The following is a 19,469-nucleotide window of genomic DNA, read 5'->3' as shown; positions in this document are numbered from 1 at the left end:
GGTTTTCGATGTATTAAACCACTTTCTCAGGTTTTGAAGCCAAGATATTCTTCTTCTCCCTGGTCCTCTCTTTCCAAATGCCTTGCCTTGAAGAATGAGTTGCAACAAGCCATATCTCTGTTCATTCCTCATAACATGGCCAAGATATTCTAGTTTGCGCTATTTGATTGTGTTAATAATCTCGCATTCCTTGCCTATTCTACGTAGAACCTCAACATTAGTCACACTATCCACCCACGAAATTCTCAAAATGCGCCATGTAACACCACATCTCGAATGCCTCGAGTTTTCTCAAAGAAGCCTCGGAAAGTGTCCAGGCCTCTACTCCGTATAATAACGTAGAAAATACATAGCATCTGATGATAGAGATTTTGGTAGCAAGAGGCAAATCGTGGCTTCTGAAAAGAGACTTCATCATTATGAACGCTGATCTCGCTTTTCCTATGCGTTGTTTTATTTCACTTGAGTGGTCCCACTGGCTGTTTATGTTGGTACCAAGGTATGTGTAGCTGTCGACCCTGTCAATTAGTTGTTGGTTAACCAAAAGCTGTGTTTTTAATTTTTCCTCGCTTACTGACTACCATGTACTTTGTTTTTTTCGTATTGAGATCAAGTCCGTATTCTCTACTTATATCTGATATGCGCGAAATTATTATTTGCAAACCATCTAGACTGTCTGCAAAAACTACAGCGTCGTCGGCATATCCAATGTTGTTCAGACGCACTCCGTTGACTAATACGCCTTCCTGTAGTTCTCCCAGCGCTTGCTCGAATATACATTCAGAGTATATATTAAACAGCACCGGGGACAGGATGCATCCTTGCCTCACTCCTCTATCTATGGAGACTGCCTCTGTCAATTGGTCATCCACTTTAATATTGGCAGTTTGGTTGTAATACAAATTATATATGATTCTCAAGTCTCTATCATCTACTCCCGCTTCTTTCAAGATGTTTATGAGTTTATCATGTTTTACTCTATCAAACGCCTTTTTGTAGTCGATAAAACAAATATACACATCACAGTCAACATCCCTGCATCTTTGCATAAGCACTTGGACAGCGAATAGAGCCTCTCGGGTGCCTAAGGCTTCGCGGAATCCAAACTGCGTCCATAACATCTGTTCTTCGCATTTTTTATATATTCTGCCGTATATCACTTTCAGAAACGTTTTGAGTAAGTGGCTCATTAGGCTAATTGTTCTGTAGTCTTCACATGTTTTGGCATTTACTTTTTTGGGTAAAGTTATGAAGGTCGACTTTAACCAGCTTTGGGGTATTTTTCTAGTTACGTATATTTTGTTGAATACAGTTGTTATCCATTTTATTCCTTGTTCATCCATAAGTTTTAGGAATTCTACATAAAACTGGTTAGGCCCTACAGCTTTATCATCTTTAGTTGTTTTAATAGCTGACGTGACTTCTTCAATGGTAATCGGGGGTCCTGTTTGGCATTCAGTGTCTTCAATGGTATTCTGCCTTTCATCTGCAAAAGTTACTTCCACATATTTCTTCTACATGTCTAGTTTTTCTTCCACACTTAACAGTGGTTTGCCTTGGTTATCTGCCAAACACCCAACTCTTCTAGGTTTGTATAAGCCTGCAGCTTCTTTAACTTTTTTGTGCATATTGAATGAATCGTGTTTATGTTGCAATTGCTGGATTTCCGCACACTGTTCTCTTAGTCGTGTATCCTTAGCTATTCTAATTGCTTTTTTGATCTCTTTATCTATTCTTTTGTATAATGACATGTCCTGATCTTTGGATTTTCGCCTCTCTTCCATCATATCTAAAATCTCGTTTGTCATCCACGATTTCTTCTTTATTTTTGGTGGTTTGAGAAATTTCTCACGTATGTCTTGTAAAACTCTATGCAACTTTGCTATCTCCTGGTCCATTACATCCGATTGAATAACGGTATTCAAGTTGTTCTGTATATACCATTTTACACTCTGTTCTGTGTTTTGGTCTTTTAATAGCCTGATGTCGAATTTTGGATTTACACTACGTCTAACCTTCTTTAGCCTGAGCTTAATTTTGCCAATCAGTGGGTTATGGTCTGACTTGATATCAGCTCCTGGGTATGTCTTGACTGATGTTATGCTGTTACGGAATCTTTTATTAATCATGATGTAATCTATTTGATTTCCCACTATGCGGCCTGGAGTGTCTTGAGGTGATTTCCATGTATATCGGAAGGGAGTTTGAAGTAAGTGTTAGTAATCACAAACTCTTCTTCTGCAACAAATTCTTCACTTATCTCGTCCATTTTGTCAGCTGTAGGGGCATATACCTGGATAATGTTAGTTGTAATTGGGTAGGTATTTAGTTGAAGGAGGAGTATTCTTTCCGGTATAGGTACAAAATTTTTGACATGTCTGGCAGTTTCTTGATTGAAGATTATACCTACCCCATTTTCGTGTCTTCCATTAGGGTTACCTGAATAATATATGTGATGATCATTAATTTTACATTGCCCAGAGTTCGTCCATCTCATTTCACTTATTCCCATTATGTCTGCTGATAGTCTATCCATCTCCTTGATTGCATTATGAGTCTTACCTGCCTCGTATAATGTTTTAACGTTCCATGTGCAGATCGTGAGGTTTATCTTTACACTATATTGGCAAGGATTTCTTCTGCTGGCGACCGAGAAGGCCTTGCCGTCTTGTGATTGTCCTTCTCTGCCGGATCTTGGTATCCGAGTTCCATGATCAGTATTATCGTTTCTATGATTTGTCGTAGTCATGCTAATTGTACTAGGGGTACTCTCCGAGTTTTTAATGCAGTAGTTCCCCGGTGCCTTCTGCATCTTTATGCTTAATAGGTTCATCCGCCTTCGAGACCGATTTATCAATCTCAGGACAAAAAGGTGCCCTTCCACTTATCAGCTCATCCGCCCGGAGCCGTTGGCCAGTAAGTGGGGGGATTGCTTATACCGGCAATCGCTCGGGACGTCAGCGCCTCGTTTGTTATCTAGCAGGATGTACCGGATGATCATGATCGAGATCATCTCACGGGCAGGTGAGGTTGAAATTTGAATAGGAGAGGCTATGTATTGCGCGTCACTATCCCTTACATCCCGTTTAACCAATGATACCACAATAATAATTTATATGGAACGTATACAAACATTTGGGGGTTTAACGGAACAAAATCCCCATTAAATTTTTATGGGGTGCACAAATTTAACTGTTATTTTTTTAAGATGTTCCTGACATAATAATGCCATATGTACATTTTCAATAAAAAATCTATAATAGTTTTCGATATATTGGAAAAAAATGGATTTCTATTTTGTAATTTCATAGGGCTGTAACTTTTTTATGTGCACATTTGTACTAAGGTAAGTTAGGTTAAAATCGAACTATTTATGGTTCCAGAATATGTGATTTATTTTATGACCTGCCTTTTTGTTACACCCTGTATAAAAGGTAAAAGTATTGCATTTAAAAGTAATACATTGTAAATGTTGCAGGTAGGATCTCATAAAGTAAGAATTTCTAGGGGATATGAGACTTCCAAAGCGGCGTTTAACAGGCACATGACTACTATAAAAGCTCGATATGGAAAACAGATCATTGTAAATTTATTAGGGACTAGTTTAATAGGTAGTAAAGAAGGAGAAGCTAATCTAAGTCAGGAATTTCAGGTATGTATTTCCTATTTTTTAATAATAAAATACATTTTATAGTATAAGTAGATACTACTATTACTATCGGTTTACAGCGTTATCCGACTCCTAACCGCCATTCTTCACTGTTTAACCATAGACCTGGAGGGATTTCTCTTTCCTCTAGTTCTTTTTCAATTCCCTCCCTCCAGCTTCTTCTCGGCCTTCCTCTTTTCCTTCTCCCTTGTGGTGTCCACGTCAAAATCTGTTTAGGGTTCCTATCATCTAACTTTCTCTGTACATGGCCGTACCATATGAGTTGTTTTGTTTTTATGTCATCAATTATTGTATGTGTGATCCGATCTCTTCTTGATTTGCCTGCTGCTCTTCTACAGAAATCCATTTCTGTTCCTAGTAACATTTCCTCTTTTCTTTGTTTCATTGACCAAACTTCACTGCCATATATGTGATTACACTTTTAAGTATGGTATTGTATATGAGCTGTTTGTTCGCTTTAGATATCGTTTAGTCCCACAGAATGCCGTTTATCAAAGATATGGCTTTTCTACCCTTTATGTTTCTGTCTTTTATAGCAGCATCGAGTGTACCATCTTAATTTATCTTCATCTACCCCATCGTCTAATGTAATGGACTGCTCGCTCGATCCCTCCAATACACATGGCTTTAGTTTTCTTAATGTTGGCTTCGAGACCCCATTTGTTATATTCTTCTATTAGCTTCCGTGTCATGTAACTCAAGTCGTCACGATTCTGAGCAATCAGAATTTGGTCATCAGCGAAGCATAAAGTGTATAGTGTTGTCTCGTCATTGAGACAACACTTGAGGAGACTGCCGTACTCCTCTTTTAATATTAAGAGCCTGTGATTCCACACCATCTACTAAAACTGATGTTGTTTGATTCCAATATAAATTTGCTTCTTCTTCCTTTTTTTATGGGTTTCGATTATGCAATACGCTATCATTTACCCAGTACATTTATGTAGGTTATGCGAGTCTTGCTCGAAGCAATGCACAACCTACGTTTTTATCCTTACAAATAATATATATAACTTTTTAGTCCAGGGCGGATCCGTTTTGAGATGGACGTTGAGAGGTGACTCAAATTTTTTTGCAGAAATTGCTTGAAAATAAATCAAATAATAATATTTGAGCTATCCTCCCTCTCAGGAAGGTCCGGAACATTGTTTAAATAATCAAAATGTCAAAAATTGAAGGAAAAATTCGATTTTTTTCTTCGTTTTTTGATTATAACTTTAAAAGTATTCACTTCCGAGAAAAGTTGTACTGACATAAAAGTTGCGTATTTAAATTTCCTACAATATAAAATTAGTTAAAAATTTAAAAAATAGTCACCCTAGTTGCAAAATAGCAATAATTGCGAAAAAATCATACAAAAACAAGTATTCGCATTTTACGTTTTTTAACCATTTATGCTACACTTAGGACCTTCATATTTCACCCAGAAAAACTTTATGATACAGTAAAAAAATACTGTAAATTTCTTTAAGATCGGTTTAATAGATTTTGCAAAATAAATTTTGCAATCCAGCTTTCGCAAAAAAAATTAATTTTTTCAAAATGTTACAGGACTGAAAATAAAGCAGATAGCAAGTTAAAATTTTTTATGCTTATAGAAGTGTACTGTACCTTTCATATTCAATTTTCAAAATTAAAATCGATTAGTTACCACGGCGTCAGGAAATTTTTTAAATAAACATTAATTTTTGGTGCTACGCGCAGGACAGCGGTGTTCGATTCACACAAGTTGATTTCCACCAAAATTTCTTCCAAACTTTATCTAATATATTATTTTCTTACTCTATATTTTGTTGTATTTTAATATTTTAATTCCACAAAAATCAAACTAATTTTATTATTGTTTGTGAAATATTGTTTAAACAATTGCATATGTTTAAAAATAATAAACTTTTATTATTTAAGTTAAAATATATGAAGAAGGAAAGTTTTTGCTAATAAAAGTGTTATTTCAAAGGATAGAGATTGTGTTTTTATTTTGCACTAAACAAATTTATTTATTTATATCGAAATGTAATAAAAATTAAAATGTATCAATCATTATCAAAGGTCATTGGAATGCCCAATCAGAGCAAACTATCCGCTGTCCTTCGCGTAGCACCAATAATTAATGTTTATTTAAAAAAATTGCTGACGCCGTGGTGTTAATCGATTTTAATTTTGCAAAATTGCGAATGAAAGGTACAGTAAACTTCTATATGCAAAAAAATTTTCAACTTGCTATGTGCTTTATTTTCAGTCCTGTAACATTTTGAAAAAATGAATATTTTTTACGAAAGCTGGATTGCAAAATTTATTTTGCAAAATCTATTTAACCGATCTTAATAAAATTTACAGTGTTATTTTACTATATCATAAGGTTTTTCTGGGTCAAATATGAAGGTCGAAAGTATAGCATAAATGGTTGAAAAACGTAAAATGTGAATAATTGTTTTTGTATGGTTTTTTTCGCAATTATTGCTATTTTGCAACAATGGTGACTATTTTTTAAATTTTTAACTAATTCTGTATTATAGGAAATTTAATTACGCAACTTTTATGTTAGTACAATTTTTCTCGGAAATGAATACTTTTAAAGTTATAATCAAAAAACCAAGAAAAAAATCGAATTTCTCCTTAATTTTTTGACATTTTGATTATTTAAACAATGTTCCGGACCTTTTTGAGAGGGAGGATAACTCAAATAATATTATTTGATTTATTTTCAAGCAATTTCTGCAAAAAAATTTGAGTCACCTCTCAACGTCCAAATGTACTAATATTTTTACAGATGCGGCCTGGTCTATTTCTTCAAATATCCATTATTCCATTTAACTAAGAACAAACATATTAGCAATCATGCTCGAAAATAATTCTTCCTCAATAAAGCTAAATTGCCATAATTTTACTACAATAACTATAACAGACAACACTAAGCTACTTCACTTTCACGAACTATAACTAAAAATTAACTTTTCTTTAGGGATTATTTAGATAACTTCAAATTAATTTTTCATTCTACATAAAACATCCTTCGGCGGCCATTGCCGCCGAATCCCCAATATAAATTTGCAATTATTTTATTATAATTTGCAATTATTCCAATATAAATAATTCGAACATCTCTGCCGTCCATGACAATGTATTTTAGAATTTAATATAGAGTGCTTAACACGATCAAATGCTTTTTGGAAGTCAATAAAACAACAGTATATGTCTACAGATATATCTCGACATCTTTGGGCAATTACGTTCATCCCAAACAATGCCTCTCTAGTTCCAACCCGGTTACGGAAACCAAACTGTGTGTCACTTAGGTATTCCTCGCATTTATTGTAGATACCATGTACACTGACACTGCGATGCAAAAAAATCGATCCAGTAAAAATTTTGTCATTTTTGAAGTTTCGAAATTCCTAAACCCGATGTTCGATTTAAGTGATTTTTTTACCACGTTATAGCCTTATTCATTGACAATATCGCTGTAATAATATTGTTGCTAGACAGTCAAACTGTCATTGTATACTGAGTGTACGAATCAAACTATGTTTTTTTCTCAAAGTTCGCATCACCTTGTGGACTATTCTAGCACTTATAAAATACTGAAATGAAAACCTAACTATAGCCTCAGGTTTTCTTAACATTCCGTTTTTAGATTCGTTCGCTTATGTTGGATAATAAAAAAGTTAGGTACTTTAACAACTGGCCATGTTCGTCATCAGTACAGGGTTTTTTTGAAATAAGGGCGGCAAACTTTCAGGGGTAATTTTACACATGAAAATAATGACAGTTTGCTTAATAATCATATGTCCGCAAACGCTTCGTTTCCGAGATACGGGATGTTCAATATTTTTTTACAAACTGACAATTTATTTATTGCTTTAAAACCAGTTTAGATATGCAAATCAAATTTGGTGGGTTTTAAGACGTAGTTATTGCACATTTTTTGACATACAATTAAGAATTTTATATTCACCATTGGCGTGCGTACGGGTAATATTATGGGTCATAATACCCGTTTGGGTATAAAGTTGGCTTTATAAACGTATGTTTGCAAATGTTACGTTTCCGAGATACGGAATGTTAATTTTTTCTTACAAACTGTCGATTTATTTATTGCTCTAAAACCAGTTGAGATAGGCAAATGAAATTTGCTAGGTTTTAAGAGAAAGTTATTGCGGATTTTTTTAAATAAAATTAAAAATTTTATACTCGTATTCACCATTGGCGTGCATACGGGATGTATCTAAAATATTTATATCCGTATGGACGCCAATGGTGAATATAAAGTTCTTAGTTTTATGTAAAAAAATCCGCAATAACTATGTCTTAAAACCTACCAAATTTTATTTGCATATCTCAACTGGTTTTAGAGCAATCAATTAATCGTCAGTTTGTAAGAAAAAATTCAACATCTCGTATCTCGAAAATGAAGCATGTGCAAACATACGTTTATAAAACAAACTGTCATTATTTTTTTATGCAGAATTACCCCTTAAAGTTTGTCGAACTTATTTAGAAACACGGTGTATTGATGAAGAACATGTCTAGTTGTTAAAGTACCTAACTTTTTTATTATCCAACATAAACGAATGAATCAAAAAACAGAATGTTAAGAAAACTTGAGGCTATAGTTGGGCTTTAATTTCAGTATTTTATAAATGCTAAAATATTCCACAGCGTGATGCGAACTTTGTAAAAAAACACAGTTTGATTCGTACACCCAGTATACAATGAAAATTTACCTGTTTAGCAACAATATTATTACATCGCTATTGTTAAAGAATCAGGCTATAACATATTAAAAAAATCTCTTAAATCGGCCAATAGGTTTAGGAAATACGAGACATCAAAAATGGCCAAATTTTTAAATGGGCCGATTTCTATGTACGTAAGTTTATGTATAATGTACCTAATAAATAATCTAAAAAGTATAATGTACTATGAAATATGTGATAGTATCTCCTGAATTTGCTATTTTACAGAAACACCACAAAGAATCAATACATAGTGATGTGCCCCACATAGTATTCGATTATCATCAGGAGTGTCGCGGAGGAAATCAAGCAAACTTACAGAAACTAAAGAGTAAGCTTGAACAGCAGTTAAATGAATTTGGATTTTACCATGCAAACAGAGGTACAGTTCATAGGTAAGTAGTTGCCATTATCATATCTTTTTGTCCAAGTTTATTGAAACTCAAGAAAGTACCCCGCACAAACCTTATGGAAATTAGGTCCCAGTGGATTTAGTTCATACTTTGGGAAAATACTGTTTGAAGCATCCTGATAAAAAGTTCTCATGGGCACATCTCGATCGTATGGAGGATTTTCAAGATATAGAGGCACAAACTCGAAAAATTATAAGATTTACCGAGTATGTATAAATTTTGATGCTATCAACTTTTTCTGGAGCTCATTTGATAGGTACAGTCGAACCTGCTTATTAGAACACCGGTTAAAGGAATGTCCCGGTTTAATGAAAAGAAATTTGAGGTCCCAAAACGTTTTTACTAGGCACATATGATCGGTTATTAGAATATCCCTGTTATAGGAATACTTTTGCTTGGCACGAAGGCTATTCCAGTAAGCGGGTTCGACTGTATTCCAATTCCCTGAGTTACTGATATACAAGGATCAAAGAAAAGAAGGTACTAGTAGTCTAGGATTTTTTCCTGGCTATCCAGTGGCGACATTTACTTTGACCTTGACCATCAACGGACGTCATCTTCTGGAGTTTCGAGGGTTTTCGGCATTAAATTGATATAAACAGATTACTCATGGGTTTTTGGGATCGCTAAACACGAATATGCCATCAGAATTGGCCGCCGGAGCACGTGGTGGCCAGGGCCACTGCAAGGGACGTCATCTTCTAGAGTTTCGATGGTTTTCGGCATTTAATTGATGCAAATGAATTACTGGAGGGTTTTTTGAGGTCGCTAAACACGAATATGCCACCAGAACCGACTCCCGGAGCACCTGGTTTCCAAGGTCAATGAAAGGGGCTCCTAGAGTTTCGAGGGTCTTCGGTACTACATTAATGCAAACGGATTCGTTATAGGTTTTTGGGGTTGCTGAACACAAATACGTGATCTGCACAGACACAGGAGCACCTGGTGCCTAAGACAGATTATCTTCTGGAGAGTTTTCGGTACTAAATTGATGAAAATGGATTACTCTTAGGTTTTTGGGGTTGCTGAACATGCATACACTATCGGATCCGACCCACGAATCACATTTCTTCGGGAGTTTCGAGGGTTTTCGGCATTAAATTGGTAAAAACGGATTACTCATGGCTTTTTGGGGTCGCATGGCAAAGAAAAGTACTAGTAGTCTAGGACTTTTTCCTGGCTATCCAATGGCGACCTTTACTTTGACCTTAACCTTCAAGGTCACGCGTTCTTATTAGGGCGGGATTCCATGTTTCTAACTGCAACAATGAATAGAATGGATATAACTACGTTTGAATATGACCTTGAAAATCATTGTCAAGGTTATGGGGTTATTAGGTAAATGGGTTGTAGATTCCAAAGTAATGTAGTAAAAGTTTGAGATTTTTCCATAGACGAGAACATTTAGCACAAAATAAATCGATATTTAAATACAGCACCTAGAGACTTTAGAAACTCCAGGAGCCCCTTTCATTTACCTTGGAAACCAGGTGCTCCGGGAGTCGGTTCTGCTGGCATATTCGTGTTTAGCGACCTTAAAAGTCCCTCCAGTAATTCATTTGCATCAATTAAATGCCGAAAACCATCGAAACTCTAGAAGATGACGTCTCTTGCAGTGGTCCTGGCCACCACGTGCTCTGGAGGTCAAATTTGATGGCCTATTCGTGTTTAGCGATCCCAAAAACCCATGAGTAATTTGTTTATATCAATTTAATGCCGAAAACCCTCTAAACTAGAAGATGACGTCCGTTGAAGGTCAAGGACAAAGTAAAGGTCTAGTACTTTTCTTTGATCCAAACTTCTACATGTTGCCAGATAACCAGTAACTCAGGGTGTGCCCATGAGAACTTTGCATCAGGATCCTTCAAAGAGTATTTTCCCAAAGTATGAACTAAATCCACTGAGACCTAATTTCCATAAGGTTTGTTCGGGGACCTTTTCAAGGTGACATATCCGATTTTTTAGAATTATTGGTAGGTGCCCTATTAATTTTGACATCATGATATGGAGCTTTGCCAGGGACAACAACATATCCTACAGCAAAATTTTTAAATAACTGTTTTCAATCATTTTTCATTATTTTCTGCATTCTCCATCTGCATTTGTATACTACCATCGTGTATGATAACTAACTTAATTTATTTTGAAATGTTTTTGAACAATCCGTTACCGCTACATTATCTGACCAGCTGTTAGCTGTTCATTCACCTCATTCCAAGACTTTCCTTGATCTTTTTTGATCTCTTCCATGATGGATCTTCTCTAAAGGTGGATCTTCAATTTTTTTATTACTTGGTACTTTACCCTTCGGATAGGCCAGGACTAGTGTTGGAAAATTCTCGAGAATGAAAAATCAGAGAATATTCTCAAGAATATTCTCGAGAATGTTCTCGATATGGAGAATTTTCTGAGAATGAACCCTATGACGCACTTAGGGATATTGTTGAAGATGAAATAGGGTATTAAAAATCATAAAATTATATACAAAATTATGAGACTAAACAACAGTGTTCTTTATATATAAACAAAATACAAGAACAACAGAGAACACAAATTTATTTGACAAAAAAATGAAAGTTTCGTCTTAACAACAAATAATGCAAGTAATGGATGTGGTGATTTAATCAGAAAAACATGAGGCCTCAGATTTAGAATCTATTTCTATCATTAGCTCATTCTGGTCATCTACATTCTGCATTTCATTGTACTGATGAGAAGTTGTGGAAATTTATGTTTCACGAGTCGTCAGCTCAGTCATAGATTGGTCTACGTCTAAAGGGGCATTTAGATGGGCTAGTTTTTGAAGCAATATGTTGCCGAAAATATATATTTGGTATGTTTCTGGCAACATTACAACCACATAATGAAAATATCGCCGTTTGGCTGAGCCATGTGGCCGAAATCTTACTGGTATTTGAACACTATTGCAGTGCCTGATGGGTTGCCGATAAAGTCGAGCTGTTGTGGAAAATTTTGTATGTTGCTCTGTATTTCCTCTTTATTTCCTGTACTCTGTTGAAATTTAATTTGGTTTTGTCAAAACATACAAAAAAGATGTATATGTGGTCAAATGAAATCACAATAAGGTTTATTAATGCAGTACATTTACGTCCAGAGTTGCGGAACTTGGCATACTTCTGGAACTATGAGACAAATGGAAGAGTAGTGCACCCTGAATAAATACATTAAACTAAAACTGTTAGTACATACCTATAAATAACAATTGCTAATCTTGTTGAGATTGGTATTGCGTTTCTTTCTTCTCTATTCTTGGCCTTGTCATATTTATTAATAGTTAGTACATACCTATAAATAACAATTGCTAATCTTGTTGAGATTGGTATTGCGTTTCTTTCTTCTCTATTCTTGGCCTTGTCATATTTATTAATAGTTCGAAATCACTTTTTGACATTCTTGTAAAATTCTTAAACAAATAATTGTCTAGCATTATTTCCATAGTTAAATTACTCATTGTTTCGCGTTTACTTAGAAAAGCCGTATCCACATTTTCCGTTTTTCATTTTTCTTTTTTATGTATCTTCTTAGCACGATTAATAGTCCAAGTAATGAAGCTTAAAATAGTACAAAACCTCGCAATTTTTACAGAATGGGTTGATTTGCTTGAAAATTTGACAGTAAGTAGTGGATAGTCCATGGATCAAAATCTATATGATGCCGAAAGGCGCTTTTGCCAGGGGGGTGGTTGCCACCCCATCTCGGGGGTGGAAATTTTTATTATATTTTGACCGCAAGAGTTGGTAAAAACATTCATTATAAGCAAAAAACGTTCTACACATTTTTTTGATAACATTAATAGTTTTCGATTTATTCGCTAGCGAAAGTGTTAGTTTTATATCGAAAAAATCAATGTTTTTAATAAGTTTTCTGCTAATAACTGCCAAAGTTTTCGTTTTATCAAAACAACTTTACTTAACAAAAATGTACCTTTTGAAAAAATAAACAAAACCGTTTTTTTTTCTATTTTCTTTAAGACCAATAGTATTCGAGCTATACTTTATTATATGTTAGCTCTTCTTCGTCAAATGCTGAATATTGTAGTTTCAAAGTCAAAAGACGGGAAAACTATGCATTTTTCAAGGATAACTTGTTCAAACTAATTTAAAGTATATAAAAATATCTATCTCAAGAAATAAAAAAGTATCTAGCTCAAAAATTAAGTTACTTATAATGAAAAGAATGTCAGTCCCTATTTTTTTCAGCGAAAAAGTGATCGAAAGCAACTCCCTAATCACCATTCTAATTAAAATTATTGACCTCATTTGGTCTTCTTTATTTATGTATTATGAATAGGTTCTAGCAGTTTGACCAGCTTAGAGTGATTAGTTTAAAAAAATGGAGTTACAAGCGAATAAAGAATTTTTGTAGTTTGGAAAAAATGGCCTTTTCTTCAGAATAGAAGGATTACGGCAAAAATTGAGTGAGCTATTGACAACTAAAACTTGTGATATCATGCAAAAACCACTTTTACCAACCCTTTCAAAGTCACCTCTTTTTGCGACTGAGGATTTTAAAAAGATTTAATATTAATAGGCTTATAGATCTTGTAAAAGCCTACAAAATTCTGTTTTAACAAACTTTCTAGCATAAAAAATAAAAAAGTTACAGTTAAAAAATCAATATATTTTTTTTGATAAAAAAAAAGGAGAAAAAAAAAGGGAGAAATCTAATTGGAAGCATACTAATTAAAGTTAACGGTGTTTTTAGTCATTGGCCTTATTCATCCTTCTTTATTTATGTATTAGTAATAGATTCTAGAAGTTTGACTGGCTTAGAATGATTATTTTTTTTTAAACTGGAATTAAAAGCGAATAAGGAATTTTTAAAGTTTAATAAAAAATGCCATTTTCTTCAGAATAGAAAGATTAGCATCAGAGATACAAAAAAATGTTTAAATATGAAATTATAGGATATTTAATTTCCAAGAATTTGGTTTGAAAAATTTTTTCTACGGCAAAAATTGAGTGAGTCGTAAATGAGTATATCGAAAAATATTGATTTTTTCTATATAAAACTAACATTTTCGATAGCGAATAAATCGAAAACTATTAATTTTATCAAAAAAATGTATAGAACATTTTTTGCTTAAAATGAACGTTTTTATCAACTTTTAGGGTCAAAATATAATAAAAAATTTCCACCCCCGCAATGGGATAGCAACCACCCCCATGGTAAAAGCGCCTTTCGGCATCATATAGATTTCGATCCTTGGACTATCCACTACGTATTCTCAAATTTTTAAGCAAATCGATTCATTCTGTAAAAATTGCGAGGTGAAAAGCTTCATTACTTGGACTATAAGGACGAAGCAACTATCAAGAGAATATTCTCGAGAACGAGAATATTCTGGCCTTGAGAATATTCTCTTCTTACATCACTAGCCAGGACAGTTGGTAAAAATGGAATTCTATCACTTTGAAAGTAGTTTGAAATTTGGAAAGTGATTTTTTAATCCCGTCCTTGTTTTCTGTCTATCGTTACTTCCCTGGTTATCATTTCTACGCCATATAACATTGTTGTTTGCATACATTATACTTCTGCATGACAACTAATATTTTTAATAATCTTGTCATGAGAAATATTTACCAAAGAGTGACATTTTTTAGTTTGCAAAAGGGCACTATCCGTACCAATTGCTTGGACTGTTTGGACAGGACAAATTGTGTCCAGACGTTTATTGGCCTAGAGGTAATATTAACATCTGACTTACCGACTTCTTTTCTTAGTTTCAATAATCTTCCAGATACTGTCTTGGCAACTGGCCAGTATGCAGATGTTAGAGAAAAAGAGTAGGCTAGAAGAAGTTTTCAAGCAAATGTGGATAAACAACGGCAACGAAATTAGTAAAATATATGCAGGCACGGGTGCAATCCAAGGAGGATCAAAAGTAAGCCGAAAATTTGGTTTTATGACATCTCGTAACGCGACAGTTCGTAACTATACCTATTCGTAACAGTGTAATTCGTAACGCAACATTTAATTTTTCTCAGTAAATTTGTTTCTCCTCATTCTGGTTCACTAAGGGCCGGTTGTTCGAACGCTAATCAAAAATAATCATTATCAAACATTTAATTACTGTCACCAACTGTCAATGTCAACTTTGTTTGGGTTGCTGAAAACATAATTATGGATTACAATTATGAAATTAGTTAATCAATTATGTTAATAATTGTTATGTTAATTGATTAACTAATCTCATAATTATAATCAATTATGTTTTCAGCAACCCAATCAAAGTTGACATTGACAGTTGGTGACAGTAATTAAATATTTGATAGTGATCATTGTTGATTAGCGTTCGAACAACCCGCCCTAAATTGATAAACGTAATTTCAATTGTAACTAATAAAGTTAGTTTCCACGTTAATAAAAATAAACAGAATAATTCAATTTTGCCGTTACGAATTGTCGCCATTACGAACTGACGGCGTTACGAATTTCCGTTTCCATTTGTGGGGTTACGAACTGTCGCGTTACGAGATGTTTTGTCATGAAAAATTTACAAGAAACAAAATATTTTTCAAATCCGAAGGTAATAAAAATGTTTTTTTAGTTAATGGATGGCGCCAGGTCAGCTGCTAGGACTATTCAAAATAATCTATTAGATAATTCTAAGCAAGAAGCTATCGATATTCTCTTAGTAGGTTCTACTTTGTCTTCAGAACTGGCAGATCGAGCTAGAAATCTCTTGCCTTATAATACTCTTCATGGTAAGTCATTAGTTTTTCAAAATTTTAAGCATATTTTATGAAACAGAAAGCAATTACTGTGTAAGTTAATAAATGAGCCGCTTAGAGCCAGAGTAATATGGCATTTCGTGTGGGATTGTATAACCATACTGCGTCACCAGGCTTCAAACTTTTACGATCAAATTTTTTCAATTTTTCTTTCAAATTTTCGATGTACGTCAGTGATGAATATTTTTCTTCGCAGGAAGACAATCTACCGAAAATAAAATTTTGAGGAAGTTTTATTTCTGTTCCGGTGATTATCATCGGGAGAATAACCGGTTGATTCATGTTCGGAACTTGTTCATAATAAGCTAACAGGAATAGAGGAATTAAAGTATGTATGCCAATATTTTTGGTCATCAGTGGAAAACATCGAAAGGTATTGATAAATTATGTCTTTCGAACATTCTGTCTGATTGAGGATGGAGAGGGGTAGTGCGAGTTTTCTTAGCACCCAAGAATTTTGAATTTTTGCCATAATTCTGATTCAAAATTTCGTCCTTGATCGTAATGTAACTCTAAAGAAACTCCATGTCTTGATACGACGTGTGCTATGAAGGCTTCTGTTACTGTAGTTGCTTCTGATAAGGAAAGGATGCAATTTCAGGTCCTTTTAAAAAATAATCCATTGCGACCATTAAGTACTTGTTTCTTCTCTCTGTCATCAGAGGTGGACCTAGAATATCCACTGCAAGCTATTCAAAAGGCTCTACGGAAAAATATGGTGGCATATTACCACGACTTCTTGTCCTAGGGCCTTTTCTACCGTTTCATAAATCGCATTTCTTACACCAATCTTCTACATCTAGACGACAATTGATCAAGTAAAATCTGTTTCGAACTGTGCCAGTGTTCTTCCAGAAAGGCTGTATGAAGTTCTTGGAACACACTTTTAAGTGTGATTTTGGCAGTACCACTTGTTGAACTGTACGTACTCCACCGGGACTTTCCTACTTTCGATATAAAAGACCATTGGAAAGATGCATAGATTTCCATTGAGCCTAGTACCACCTTTATAGTTCCACTGTATTTGGTTATTTCTTGCCAAATAGGTCTTACTCCATTTTTAAGCCATTCTTGTTTGACTTTTAAATCATTATCTTTCTTTTGACTCTTTTTAATGTTTTCCAGAAAAGTTTGATTATTATCTTCTTCCTGTTTAACTATGGTTACTTGGTGATGTACTTCTTCGGTTAAGTTTTCTTTTTCTTCAGGTCTTTTACAGTACTGACATTGTTATTCCAAATAGGGTCGCCTAGAAAATTCGTTTTTTGGTGGTTGTAAACCATGTTTGTTTATTTAGTTGGTTGATACTGCTCTTTTTTTAACTCTCTGGATCCGCAAAATGAAGCTTTTTTCGAAAGCTTTCAGTTTTTACACATAATATATGTAAGTGTCTATGCCTCTATTGCATTAGTATAATAGATATATTGCTTCTCACAGGCTTTTTCAGTGCGTCACAAGTGACAGAAAAAAGGTACGTCCGTAATTATACACATTTATAACATTTGTTCTAGTTGTTGATAGATGGCGCTATAAGCGGAAAAAAATTATTTACCTATTAGATACATATATAACTATATACGACTAAAATCTAAAGGTCTTCTCAGTCTTTCATTGTGTCATTAATTTTGACGTCGTATATGATTTTAAGAATGTAGAGAATCATTGCATGACATTTTAGTTAAATCTGACAGGTGTCAGAATCGTAATCAGCCAAATATGGAAAAGTTATTTAGTATAACCTTTTTATTTGCAATTTGGTATAAAAACAAATCAATCGTGTTTCTTGCATTTATAAAAAGGTATATGCTTTGATTTGTATAGTCGTATAAATTATACAGATTATAGTCGTATCGTATAGATAGTAAGTAATTATTTTTTCCACCTACCTCTACCGAAAATATACATTTCCTGACCTGATTGTAGGGATCAAAGTCGTACTTTTCCTCCCTAGGGAGACAAAGTACTTTACTCCCTAGGGAGACAAAGTACTTTACTCTCTAGAGCAGGGAGTAAAAGTGGGTCATGGTATGTCATTGATGAAATAACTTATTGACGCCCTATACAATATTCTATTTTCTATTGCGTAAGTATCTATTCATTTTAACGTTTAGTAATCGGACACCCTGTATTTTGCAGAATGGTAAAAAACAGTAAATTGTTATTTTGATTTAACAATGTTTACATTAATAATTTGACTTATATTTGACAATTGACAGTTATACTGTAAATACTTGTTAGTTTTACTTCTCTAATTATTTTTGTTAGTTACATAAATAAATTATTATTCAAACCTATACGATCAACTTGATACCAGGGAAGGTGAAGCAAAGATATATAAAATAGCCAAACAGAGAGCAAAGAAAGCAAGGGATTTAATCAGAATAGATGTACCCGAGATGAAAATAATAGAATACTAATTCACGAAAAGGATGTCAAAAAGAGATAGAGAAAGTATTTTGACAGTTTATTAAATGAAGAATTTGACAGACAGCCTGTAGAGTTAACGGAGACAGTAACAGCAATGGTTACCAGAATAACAAACGAGGAAGTGGCTCAAGCGCTTCAAAAAATAAAGAAAGGAAAAGCAGTCGGACCAGATGATATTCCTGGGGAAGTATGGAGAGCATTGGGAGAGACAGGAATAAGTTGGCTAGCAGGTCTATTTAATAGAATTATGGAAGCTGAACAAATGCCAGACGAATGGAGAAGCACTATATTAGTCCCTGTCTACAAAAACAATGGAGACATACAACAATGTACAAACTACAGGGCTATAAAACTACTTAGCCACACCATGAAAATATGGGAGAGAGTAATGATAGACGGATACGTGAAGAAACCGAAATATCCGATAATCAATTTGGCTTTATGCAGGGTAGATCAACAACAGATGCAATTTTCATTGTAAGGCAACTGATGGAAAAATACAGGAATAAAGAGACCAACGCTCATATGGTATTCATTGATCTTGTGAAAGCATATGATAGAGTTCCTCGAGAGATTCTGTGGTGGGCACTCAATAAAAAAGGAGTCCCTGGCGAAGATGTAAAGATTGTGAGAGATATGTATGAGGGAGTAACGACTCTAGTGTTAGGACAGGTGTGGGAGAGACTGATAAATTTCAGGTGAAAGTAGGTCTGCACCAAGGCTCGGTGCTTAGTCCTTATTTATTCTCATTAGTTTTGGACCAGATAACAGCGAAACTGCAGGGTAGCATTCCGTGTTGCTTAATGTATGCTGATGATGTAGTGTTAATAGGAAATAGTGAAAGAGACTTAGAACAAAAACTGGAACAGTGGAGACAAGCTCTGGAGGAAAAATGTTTAAAACATAGTCGGACAAAAACCAGAGTATTTGGAATGTTCATTTAAACATGGAGTTACTACAAATAAAATGGTATCTTTGGATGATGAAATTATTGTGAAAAGCAATAGTTTTAAGTACCTAGGATCGGTATTACAGAGTAATGGAGAAATAGATGAAGATGCATGCAGTAGAATTAGGGCTGGATGGATGAAGTGGAAAGAAGCGAGTGGTGTGTTGTGTGACAGAAAAATTCCAATGAAGCTGAAGGGAACATTCTATAAAACAGCCATAAGACCGGCTATGATGTACGGAACTGAATGTTGGGCAGTGAAAAAGAAAGAGGAACAACGAATGCCTGTGCCGGAAATGAGAATGCTTAGATGGATGAGTGGAGTGACAAAGAAGGATAAGATTAGAAATGAGTATATTAGGGAAAGCCTAGGTGTGGCACCAATTGATGCCAAAATGAGAGCGCATAGGTTAAGATGGTTTGGTAATGTTGAACGTCGAGACGTTAATTACCCAATACGAAGAATAGCTGAAGTGCAGATTCCTGGAAGGAGTAGGAGAGGAAGACCAAAGAAGACCT

The 19,469-nt window shown here is 34.5% G+C and overlaps 1 protein-coding gene across 2 annotated transcripts in view; it reads left to right on the top strand.

Annotated features, from left to right (window-relative positions):
- The window catches only part of LOC126878688 (synaptojanin-1), a 55,715-nt gene that overhangs the window by 18,360 nt on the left and 17,886 nt on the right, over nt 1-19,469 (top strand). For both annotated transcript variants that reach the window (XM_050641549.1, XM_050641550.1), the window contains 5 exons: nt 3,479-3,652; nt 8,635-8,801; nt 14,444-14,525; nt 14,581-14,724; nt 15,391-15,547. In XM_050641549.1, coding sequence (XP_050497506.1) covers nt 3,479-3,652; nt 8,635-8,801; nt 14,444-14,525; nt 14,581-14,724; nt 15,391-15,547 — 724 coding nt within the window. The remainder of the gene's footprint in view (nt 1-3,478; nt 3,653-8,634; nt 8,802-14,443; nt 14,526-14,580; nt 14,725-15,390; nt 15,548-19,469) is intronic.

The sequence above is a fragment of the Diabrotica virgifera genome, chromosome 10 (genome assembly GCF_917563875.1).
Source record: "Diabrotica virgifera virgifera chromosome 10, PGI_DIABVI_V3a".
In the NCBI taxonomy this organism is placed as follows: Eukaryota; Metazoa; Arthropoda; class Insecta; order Coleoptera; family Chrysomelidae; genus Diabrotica; species Diabrotica virgifera.
Note: the sequence above shows the minus strand (reverse complement) of the source record. Positions and strands in the feature narration are given on the sequence as shown.